This window comes from Amblyraja radiata, chromosome 3, assembly GCF_010909765.2.
Source record: "Amblyraja radiata isolate CabotCenter1 chromosome 3, sAmbRad1.1.pri, whole genome shotgun sequence".
Classification (NCBI taxonomy): Eukaryota; Metazoa; Chordata; class Chondrichthyes; order Rajiformes; family Rajidae; genus Amblyraja; species Amblyraja radiata.
This window is the reverse complement of record NC_045958.1, coordinates 44,535,722-44,547,980: the sequence shown is the minus strand read 5'-3', so window position 1 is coordinate 44,547,980 and position 12,259 is coordinate 44,535,722. Positions and strand designations below refer to the sequence as shown.

Sequence of the window (12,259 nt, the reverse complement as noted above, 5' to 3'; positions counted from 1 at the left end):
TTAAGTTGTGTATGTGTGTGGGTGGGGTGGGAGAAACATGTTTTAGTCTCTTCATTCGGGGGATGCGACTTTTTTTCTGTCGTATTCCCCATCCCCGTCTCCGTCTGCGCCGAGGCCTAATGGCGGAGCTGGCAGCCTCGGTGCTGTGGCAGCGGCAGCGGAGATCCGACTCGGCCCCGGAACTGTGGCGGCAGCGGCGACCCAACTCGGCCCCGGAACCGTGGCGGCAGCGGCCGCGGTGACCCGACTCGGCCCCGGAGCTGTGGCTGTGGCGGCGGCAGCGGAGACCCGACTGGGCCCCGGAGCTGTGGCGGCAGCGGCGACCCGACTCGGCCCCGGAACCGTAGCGGCAGCGGCGACCCGACTCGGCCCCGGAACCGTAGCGGCAGCGGCGACCCGACTCGGCCCCGGAACCGTGGCGGCGGCAGCGACCACTCGCGGAGTTTGAACCGGCCCGTTCGCGGAGCACGGCAGAAGGTGACGATGAAGGGTTGTTTTTTTTAGATTGGAAGCTTGTGATCAGTTGTGTACCACAGGGATCAGTACATTACATACATACATTAATGACTCGGATGTTAATGGGGAGGTACAATTAGTGAGTGTGCAAATGACTCAAAAATTGTTGATGGTGAGGAACAGAACAGCCTTTGAGTAGAAGTCATAAAATCCCCGAAGGTAATACATAAATATAGTAATTAACGCTTCCAATTAATGCTAACTAACCTTCATTAGTTGGGACATAGAATTTTGCTGGGAAATTATGGTACAGCTTTCTAAAACAGTGGTGAGGCCCCATCTGAAACACTATGTACAGTTCTAGTTGTCTCAGTGCAGAAAGAGGACATGATTGCACTGGAGAGGGTGCCAAGAAGATTATCCAAGATGTTGCCTGGGATGGAGGATTTCAGTTACATGTAAGAAACCGGATGGGGCTGGGCTCGTTTTTCTTGGAGTGGTGATGGTTGTGGAGGGACTTGATGGAAGTACACAAAATTATGATGAGCACAGATAGGGTAGACAGAGTAAACCTTTCCCTATAGCGGAGGTGTGTAAAAAAAGACAGAGAGGATATAAGCAAGTCCATTCTTTCCACCCAGAAGGTGGTAAGACCATCAAGTTTCTAGATGAGCACTTAAAAGGCATGGAAGGCCACAGACCCAGAACCGGTAAATAGCATTAGTATGGTAGATACTTGGTGGTTAGCATGGATAAGCCCTGTTCCTGTACTCTATGACCATAGCTGCAGTATGCATCATCTATTTTGCTGGTGCCAGGACTTCTCCAAACCACAGACTCTACCAAGAATGACAAGGTTAACAGAAGCATGGAAATACCCCCAAATTTCTTGACTTGGAGTTACATCCATGTTCCTTCCTGCCACAGGGTCAAAATCCTGGAACTCCATATGCAACAGTACTCTGACAGTACTTTCGCCTTACAGATAAATGAGTTGGTTTTATGTTTTGAAGGTATTTTAGATATGGGAAACAAATAATGGCTTTGCCAGCAATGCTCACGTCCAGAAAAAAAATTAAAGGCAGTCTCCTTGTCCCTGATGAAATTTGCTCTCAACCAAACAAGAATAACCGGGAAATCTTTTATATTGCTTTTTCACAATTATGTAAATTGTTATAGTTGCCATTTGCAGAATATTAGAATAATAGAAAGCAAACACATTTATTTCAAGAGGGCTAGAATACAAACACAGGGATGTAATGCTGAGACTCAATAAGGTGCAGGTCAGGCCGCATTTGAGGTATTGTGAGCAATTTTGGGCACCATATCTGAGGAAGGATATGCTGGCTCAGGAGAGGGCCTAGGAGGTGGTTTACAAGAATGATCGTAGGAATGAGTGGGTTAACATATAATTAGCGTTTGACGGCACTGGGTTTGTACTTGCTGGAGTTTAGAAGAATGAGGGGGGACCTCATTGGAACATACAGCATATTGAAAGGCTTGGATAGAGTGGATGTGGAGAGGATGTTTCCACTAGTGAGAGAGTCTAGGTCTCAAGGTCATAGCCGCAGAATTAAAGGATGTTCCTTTAGGAAGGAGATGAGGAGGAATTTCTTTAGTCAGAGGGTGGTGAATCTGTGGAATTCTTTGCCAAAGAAGGCTGTGGATGTCAAGTCAATGGATATTTTTAAGGCAGATAGATTATTGATTAGTACAGGTGTCAGGGGTTATGGGGAGAAGGCAGGAGAATGGGTTTAGGAGGACGAGATAGATCAGCCACAATTGAATGGCGGAATAGACTTGATGGGCCGAACGGCCGAATTCTGCTCCTATCACGTATGACCTTATGATATGAAACTGAACTTCACTGAGACAACGTGGTTCTCAAATGCAAATTCCTTGATTCATAGGTAAAGTGTAAACTTTAAAATTCTAATAAACATTGGAAGATACAAAAAATAATTAATAAAGAGAGCTCAATGTGCCACCACATGTCATGTGGAAAGTGAAATGGGGAAAAAAGAAACCTTGTTTAACATAACAACATTCTTTACTAAAATAATTGTAATCAAAAGGCTGTAGTGCCCTCTAGTGTTGTTCAAAGCCCATATCCAATCACTTATTTAATGTGCTGCTTAATACACAAAACTGAACTTTTCCAAGCAAATTATTTCACTTTTGACTCCAATTTGCTGCATCTTTGTTTTCATATTGTGCTGAATTATCCAAATCGAACAGGATCCTTGCAAATAGTGACAATGGAAACAAAACACAGAATTGCCAAAGTTAGTGCTCTTGTCATAACAATCTCAACTTGTGTGAGCGCACCTTTTCCAGAAAGTTGAGCCTCTGAGTGTAGTCCTCTGCGCTGCAACCTCAGCCCTTCTGTTGGTGTTCCTCTCTCATGCACCTACAGATTTCACAACTGCAAGACATTGTTGCCATGGATGGCCTTCACTTCTTATTATAATATCAAGATATCCAAGGTGCCTCGCATCTTGCTAATTAATTGGCTAATAGCTTCCAAAATTCAAATCAACATGCTAATTATTCCCAGAGGAAACTAACAAAGCCTCTGTAAATCCTTGAATCCGAGTCACCCAAAATTAATAAATGTGCAGGAGGAAAAACATCAGAACACCTTTTCTCTGTCCTGTTTTCCGTGTCCCGGGAAATCCATACTCAACACACCAAATCCAAAAGCAATTTACATTATTTTCTAAAGCTCACCATTTGTATACAATTATTTGCTTATTTCCTATGTTGGATTTGTTTTTTTTTCACTCACAATGGACTGTTTAATGTTTGTTTTTTAGCTGACAACATTTTAGTCAGGGCGGGGGGGGGGGGGGGGGTTTGGTGGGGGGTCAGTGGGGGGGGGGGGGTTAGAGGTCGGGATGCTGGTGCTGTGTGGTCCGTGTCTCTGGGTGGGCGGAGGGACCAGACTGTCCCCAACTCTGCTGCAGCTGACAGGGACGTTGCCGGGTGGTCAGTGGGGGGGGGGGTCAGAGGTCGGGGTGCCGGTGCAGCGCGGTCAATGACTCTGGGTGGGCGGAGGGACCAGACTGTCCCCAACTCTGCTGCAGCTGACGGGGACGTTGCCGGGTTTTCGTCCACGTTTGTCCACTGCCCTCGGCTGCGGTCCCACTCTACCGGCCCCGTGTGTGGGCGCTGCCAACCCACAGCCCGTGACAGTGCGGCCGCACAGGGGGAGGGTGGGCGGAGGGCGGCCGTGGTCGGACAGCTCTGACCCTGGGGGGAGAGTGGGGGCCGTCCCGAGGGATGCGCTCCTTCGGCCGTTTACACCTTGGTGCTTGGGTTCAGAGCAAAAATACCAAAGCATTTGGTTCAGAGCGCTCAGTCATCCTCCACGATTATTTACAGCGCAAAAATTGACCATATCGGCGGTTTTTAACAGATAGGAAAGTACGTGTTTCATGTGTTAACAGTGTATGCCGGAGGCTACCATGTTCTCCAGAAGGATTGAGCTGCTCCATGCGTCACGCCCTTTGACCCGATGACCTTACGTACATGACCCAAACCTCACTCCCAATCTATCATCAACATGTCTCCTGCAGCACCAGAGGATTAGACACCCTTGATCACTGCTACACGACCATCAAGGATGCCTATCGCTCTATCCCTCACCCTCACTTTGGGAAATCCGACCATTCAGCGGTGCTGCTTCTTCCTGCATACAGGCAGCAACTGAAGAAAGCATCCCCAGAGGTGGGGACTGCACAGAGCTGGTCTGGGGAGGCAGAGGAACAACTACAGGTCTGCTTTGAGTCAGTAGACTGGGAATGTTCAAGGACTCGCAAACGGACCTGAATGAATACTTCACTGTCATTACAGACTTTATAAGGAAATGTGTGGAGGACTGTGTTCCTACCAAAATCTTCTGAGTGTTTCCTAACGAAAAGCCTTGAATGAACCAGGAGATCCGCTTTATTCTGAAGACCAGATCCCGGGCATTCAGGTCTGGTGATGCAGAGGTCTATAAGAAGTCCAGATACGACCTTGACAAGACCATCAAAAAGGACTTCCGCTCAAAGCTGGAGGATGGGGCAGATGTTCGACAACTGTGGCAGGATTTGAATGCTATCACCTCCTACAAGGTGAAATCAGGAGGCAGCTCAAGCGACAGCGACGCGTCACTCCCTGACGAGCTCAATGCGTTCTACGCACGTTTTGATAGGAAGAACACTGATGTGCCTTCCCGAGCCCCCATGCTCCCTGATGGTATTACAGTCACAGAGGCCGACGTCAGAAGATCCTTCAGGGGGGTGAATGCTCGGAAAGCCTGATAGTATACCCGGTCGAGTTCTCAAAACCTGTGCAGACCAACTGGCTGGAGTTTTTGTGGACATTTTCAACCTCTCACTACTGATGTTCCCACCTGCTTTAAGAGGGCATCAATAATACCAAGAAGAATAAGGTGACGTGCCTCAACGACTATCGACCAGTGCCACTAACGTTCGTGGTGATGAAGTGCTTTGAGAGGTTGGTTATGGGGCATATCAACTCTACCTCAACAAGAACCTCGAGCCACTACAGTTCGCCTATCGTCACAATAGGTCCACGGAGGATGCGATCTCACTGGCTCTCAATTCCGCACTGGACCAATTGGACAATGAAAACACTTAGGTCAGGCTGTTGTTTATAGACTACAGGTCTGTGTTCAATACCATCATCCTCTCCAAGCTGGTTACCAAGTTCACGGAACTGGATCTCTGCGCATCCGTCTGCAATTGGATCCTCAACTTCCTCATCCACAGACCAGTCTGTGTGAATTGGCAAAAATACTTCATTCTCAGTGATAATCAGTTCGGGAGCACCTCAAGGCTGCGTGCTCAGCCTGCTGCTCTACTCACTCTATACTCATGACTGTGTTGCCGGATACAGTGCGAACTCCATCTTCAAGTTCGCTGACGACACCACCATTGTGGGACGAATTACAGATGGTGATGAGTCAGAGTATAGAAGTGAGATTGATTGACCAAATGGTGCCAGCACAACAATCTGGCTCTCAATATCAGTAAAACCAAAGAACTGATTGTGGACTTTGGAAGAGGAAGGATGAGGAACCACAATCCCGTTTATATCAATGGGACGATAGTGGAGAGAGTCAAAAACGTCAAATTCCTGGGCGTGCATATTTCCGAAGATCTTTCCTTGACCCAGCACACTGATGCAATTATAAAGAAGGCACATCAGTGCCTCGACTTCCCGAGAAGATTATGGAGATTCGGTATGTCAAAGAGGATTCTCTTGAACTTCTACAGGTGCACAGTAGAGAGCATATTGACTGGTTGCATCATGGCCTGGTTCAGCAATTTAAACGTACAGGAGTGGAAAGGACTGCAAAAAGTTGTGACCTCTGCCCAGTCCATCACTGGCTCTGACCTCCCCACCATCAAAGGGATTTATCGGAGTCGCTGCCTCAAAAAGGCAGCCAACATCATCAGAGACCTACACCATCCTGGCCACACACTCATCTCACCACTGCCATCGGGAAGAAGGTACAGGAGCCTGAAAATTGTAACGTCCAGGTTCAGGAACAGCTTCTTCCCTACAGCCATTAGGCTACCAAACACTACAACCTCATATAGGCTCTGAACTACAATAGACTATTATTATTATTGCACTATTATTGTATGATTTTTTGAGTATGTGTGTATGTGTATATATATATATATATATATATATATGTGTGTGTGTGTGTGTGTGTGTGTGTGTGTGTGTGTGTGTGTGTGTGTGTGTGTGTGTGTGTGTGTGTGTGTGTGTGTGTGAGAGTGTGTGAACTTTTTTTTCTTCTCTCTCATTTATCATATTATTTACAGTGTACTATGTTTACATATTCTGTTGTGCTGCAGCAAGTAAGAATTTCATTGTTCTATCTGGGACATATGACAATAAAACACTCTTGGTTCTTGAACCCAACCAAATGTATATGGATCAGATATCTAAATAAATAATAATTCTTTAAGTTTAGGCTGGCAGTAGCTGGGACAGTTTCAGGTCAGCATTTACAATTTATATCAAAGTCAAAGTGAAGAATTTGCTAGCAGCGATACACTTAAACACACTTAAATACACTTAAACACTGATAGAAAAATTCATTCCTATAGCTATCGGGGACTGTACCTTTAAAAATGCTTGACCTCGTTGTGAAAGTTAGTGCGGTTATTCTCCATCTTATTTAGCTTATGTAGTTATATTTGCTATTAACCTCCGTTTTGTACACAGCATGCTGGGAAACAGTTTAAAATATTGGCCAATGTTTTAAAGGCTGCAAAAGCCTGTGAATCCTGAACAGAGCTTGTAACATAACGACCTTCGCTGTCTCAATGAGAATAGAGATAAGGGATGTTCCCGGGCATCTGGATCTCCAATGCTGATACCAGCAAGCTGTAAGAAGAACAATAGGCCTGTTCTTACCCTTGCAGCTGTACCGCTTTCCAAACTAATAGCTTATACTTTGTTTCTTCCCCAATGTAGCTGAGAGGATCCATTGTGTTTAACTGAAGCCTCTTTGTTATTAACCATGTGTTTACGGCTGTTATATGAGTATAAAGATATGTGTAAATCCTCTGTATCGTCAGTCTGAATAGCGCAAGCCTTTGGTGTGGACGCTCTGTGCACATAATTGGCTGTTCTCTCTTTCACCTTGGTGACTCAGTAGAAGCTATTTACAGAGATTTTTGACTTTGATTTATTTGAGCATAGAGAGACTCTATGTGTGAATTTCTCTCATTAAACATTCAAGTTATATCTTAATTACTGTTGCTGTCGTTTGTTGGGAAAAATATTTCTAACAACACTTAACACAAACATCTACCACAGCATTCTTCACTGTGGTGGAAGGCACAAAGTTCAGCCAGTCCTCCTCTGTTCAACCGTGGTCGGGGCCATGAACCCTCCATAGTCGCCGCTACGGACGGCCCAATGTACAGGCCCTCTCGTCGGGATGATCCAAACTCCGACGTCAGGACGGTCGAACACACTCCGCGGCTTGGAGTGCCCGATTCTGCACTTTCTTACCGGACACCGCGGCTTCAGGATGTTATAGGTTGCAGGCCGGCGGTTGGAGCTCTTCTCCGGCAATCCCCGGCATGGGATCCCAGACTCCGGATGGTAAGTCCACGCCACGTCCGCGGCTAGAAACTCCGCAGACCACAGCCCCTTGATGCCAAAGTCACCAGGCCAGCGATCGGAGCACTCCTCTCTGACGACCCCCGGCAAGGGTACGCCCGCTCCGCGATGGAAAAGGTCCACGCTGCGCCAGCTGCTGTAGCTCTGGTTCCGACTCCAGGAAAGGCGCTTCAATCCATGCTGTTAGGCCGCGAGGGAGGCAACATGGAAAAAGTCGCATCTCCGTCGAGGAGGCGACCGAAAGCGGTCCCCCCCCCTTCTCCCCCCCCACCACCCCCTACACAAGACACTAAAACAAACATTTGGACACACTAAAAAAAACAAAAAAAGCAGAATTAACAAACACGCTGCTGGCAGGGCAGCTGACTCGCAGCGCCCCCACCGACCCATCTGACATATCTGACTAAGTCTGACCTTACTGGCCAAACGTGCAAAGCTTAGTCATCGTCTCTCCAAAATGTATGCTTAATATTGTATATATCACCAAACTGTGACATATAAAGATGTAAACCCTATTGCTCAAGGGGTTTATTTGTTCACAGGATAAGAATTTTGTTGGCAGTGATGCATTTACTGTCCATCCCCAACTGTCTCCTCAATAAAGGAACAATAAAGAGTTTATGCACATTGAGTCTGGAGTTGCAAGTACGTCAGATTGGATAAGGACAGTAGATTTCTCATGTGAAGGAATTCCATGACAATTCAGTTCTGGCCCACAAACAACCACCACATTCAAGCAAAATAACTTACCAGTACACACCATCTCAAACACCACCAAATTAAATACTAAAATACAAAGTCAAGTACCTCAAATCGAGGTAGCTCCTGGATGGTTATCTTTGGTTCAATTTGTTTGGGAGTGTCATCAGTTTCTTTTGGCTTCTTTTTCTTTTTCTTCTTTTTCACTTTTCCAGTAGTTTCTTTCACCTTTGTTTCTTCATGTCTCTGCAATAATTTTGCATTTCATATTTGATCACAACAACAAATAAAAGTGAGAATAATTTTAAGGTTACAACATATAAAATAACCAAGAATTTTGGTTCCATCCTGACCTGAGCAACATTATGTGCATGTGTCTTTGGTGGAGCTGAACTAAAAACTGGCTTCTTAGGTGCTTGCGAAACAATTCTAGCCCACGACAACACTGATGAAGTGGTATTCGATGTTACAGGCAAAGAGGACAATGCCACTGAACTTGCTAGTGAAACAAGAAAAGAGTAACAATTTATTTTATAGCATTAATACACAGAACAAAGCCACTGGTTATTGCGATATTGGTTTAAATTGAAACCCCAGATTATTTACAATATAACACTTAGATGAGAAAATAATTTGTTGTGAAATATTAAAAATACTGAATAGAATAGGCAGTATATTGATATAACAATTCAACCCAATTCTTGGTCAATAATGAAGCAGAACAAAAAGGACGCACTCTGGGACACAAAGTTTTGCCGCTCATGATTTGGGAGATCATCACATTGGATGATGAAACATATCCACTTTATCTATTCAAGATTCAAGAGACATTTATTGTCACATGCACCAATTGGTACAGTGAAATTTGGGGGTCACCATACAAATAAAAAAGAACACAGAACACGATAGTCTTTAACATAAACATCCCCACACAGCCGAATCAAAGTTTCCCACTGACAAGTCCATGTGAAATATTGTCTGAATATTTCATAATCCAAAAAGCTAAGATGCTAAGATGAGAACTAAATCAAACAAATTTTCAAACGATAGTCAGAGTAATGCAGCACAGAACCAGGCCCTTTGGCCCAAGGAGTCCACGATCAAGCACCTACTTACAGTCATTTTATTTAATTCTGCCCACTCCCCACAACAACAATCGCATCAATTCCTCTCAGATTCTACCACTCACTTATACATAGGAGCAAGTGACAGTGGAAAATTAACCTACCAAGCCACATATCTTTAGGATGTGGGAGGACATGGAGCACCTTGGAAAAGCTCACAGTCACAGGAAAGTGTATACAACCCCTCATGTTACTGGAGGCATGAGGCAAAAGTACTACTAGCTGCACCATTGCGCTACCCTAACATTTTGGACATTTGAGCATTTTGACTTTCATCTCTGAATGTTAGGGAAATAAATTGTATTTCATGTTCCCTGATACTAAGTTTAACTAATTAAAGGGCAATAATGTTTATATATACAATTCTCGAAAATGCTTTCTACAATATTATATTTGATTACACAAAAAAAATTAGAAGTCTTTTGTTTTACTTTTTAAAACGACCTTTCTTCCGAGATATTAAAATAACAACTGGATAATTAAAATAACAGCCAAACTTGGCTGTTTGAAATTAGAATACAAGCTATTCATTTTGAAAAATATCGCAATGAGAAATAATTTCTAGAACTAGTCCAATAGAACCATAAGTACAATCAACAAGTACATATATTCAAGTTTTATACCTGTGGTAACGGTGGAACCAGAGACATTGCATTTTTCCGAATTCACTGGCAATCCAGATGCCCGAGATGTCCCCAATGCTTTATCCTGGATCAAATACAAGATATCCAATTAATACAAGAAAAGAAAAAGAAATAGAGGTAGGAGTATGTCTATTTTGCTATTCAATAAAATCATGGCAAATCATTTACCTTAGTGTCACTTTATTACACTAATCTTAAATCTCTCAATAGACAATAGACAATAGGTGCAGGCCATTCGGCCCTTCAAGCCAGCGCCGCCATTCAATGTTATCATGGCTGATCATCCCCAATCTCAATTCCATCAGTACTTGACAATCTATCAATCAGTTTTGATTGTACTCAATGAAGGAGCCTCCAAAGACCTAAACAGAGAATTCCAAAGATTTACCCTGCTGCCCCCTCCAGGTGATGAAATTTATTCCCACCTCAGTCTTGAATGCCTTACCCTCTTATTTTGGGACAAAGATCTTGCCAAGGGAAATATCAGCCTTCCATCTAAACGTGTCAAGCCCCACAACAATATTGAATGGTTCAATGGTATTATCTCTAAACCTGCCAGGGCATTTGTCCAGTCTGTTTAGTTTCCCAAGGAAGCATTGCATGCCCAGAAATCAATCTGGTGAAGATTATTTTCTTATAATAGAAAAATGTGTAAATAACATATATCAATATTTATATATTTTAATGTTTGCAACTTCCAACTGTAAGCCATAGCATTCCTTAATAAAATTTGCATTCAAAGAGATGACAAGTTCAAAACATATTCTGCTGTGAGGGATTTCCATAATCCATGCAATAACCAATCAGTTGTCAATGGGACCAATATGAACTAGAACAGGATCAGTGGCAATTTTTAATCTTTAAACCAGCATCTTTGGTTGAAATCCAGAAACCTCCCATTAACTTTCCTACTGCATACATTGATAATTCGTCAAATCCAGCAAGTTAAAAAATTATTTAGGTGGTGATCCGATGAATCACAAGAGCCAAACTAATCTCCACAATGTGTTTCTTAAATTTATAACATTTAAACAATATTCGATATCATTTGCTCTATGCCGATGTGGATGGTTAACCTGATAGTTGGAAATCATTTGATTTGGTGAAAAAAGCCTTGCACTTGTTCATCATTTTTCAAGGCCTCAAATTGTCCCAAAGCATTATACTTTGGGGAATTAACTGCCATTTTCAGGTTTAAGAAAGAACTGCAGATGCTGGAAAAATTAAAGGTAGACAAATATGCTGGAGAAAAGCAGCGGGTGAGGCAGCATCTATGGAGCGAAGGAATAGGTGACGTTTCGGGTCGAGACCCTTCTTCAGACTGAAGTCTGATCAGTCTGAAGAAGGGACTCGACCCGAAAAGTCACCTATTCCTTCGCTCCTTAGATGCTGCCTCACCCCCTGAGTTTCTCCAGTATTTTTGTCTACCTGCCATTTTCAGATTGATCAACTGTAATGAGCTACAGGAGGCTTCATTTCTGAGACCTTTCTTTACAGTTAATATTAATATTAGGACAGAGCATTGTATCCACGTTTGCTGACATACACAAATAGTGAGAAAACAAATAGCGTCATAGTCATAGAGTGATAAAGTGTGGAAACAGGCCCTTCGGCCCAACTTGCCTACACCAGCCAACATGTCCCAGCTACACTAGTCCCACCTGCCCGCGTTTGGTACTTATCCCTCCAGACCTGCCCTATAGGTAAATTGGGGAGTGCACACAAAAAGGATATAGAAAGGTTAAGTGAATGGCCGAGAAATTAGCAAATGCAGTGTAGACCAGAGAAAGCTACGATTATGGATTTTGATAAGAAGAACAGAAAAGATTATTACAGACACTCCCCAACTTATGTAAAGGTTACCTTCTGTAAACCCTTACACAAATCGGAATCACCTTAAAACTAGGTAGAAACAAAGAACTGCTGGTGTGTACCAGCGAACTTCACCCACCGCATGGTCCAGTTGAGGCGGCTGTTATTGTGGCTCACATTGTAGCACGTCTGACAGCGCTTTCCTCAAGCCGTTGCCACCGACAGGACAAGCTCAGTCACCGTAGGGCCATCTCCCCTCTCACCAGCTGCCGCTTCTCCCTGTCGGCACTGCTTTTGTCCACTCCGTCACTCCCCCCTCCACCGCCACCTCCTCCTCCTTCTCGCCTGGAGTCGCCAACATCTTCCACC

The 12,259-nt window shown here is 44.1% G+C and overlaps 1 protein-coding gene across 1 annotated transcript in view; it reads right to left on the bottom strand.

Annotated features, from left to right (window-relative positions):
• Nucleotides 1-12,259, bottom strand: part of secisbp2 (SECIS binding protein 2) — a 76,665-nt gene that overhangs the window by 46,562 nt on the left and 17,844 nt on the right. Inside the window, exons 6-8 of the mRNA XM_033017732.1 lie at nt 10,058-10,142; nt 8,664-8,809; nt 8,419-8,556 (exon numbers count right to left, since the gene is read on the bottom strand). Of these exons, the coding sequence (XP_032873623.1) occupies nt 8,419-8,556; nt 8,664-8,809; nt 10,058-10,142 (369 nt within the window). The remainder of the gene's footprint in view (nt 1-8,418; nt 8,557-8,663; nt 8,810-10,057; nt 10,143-12,259) is intronic.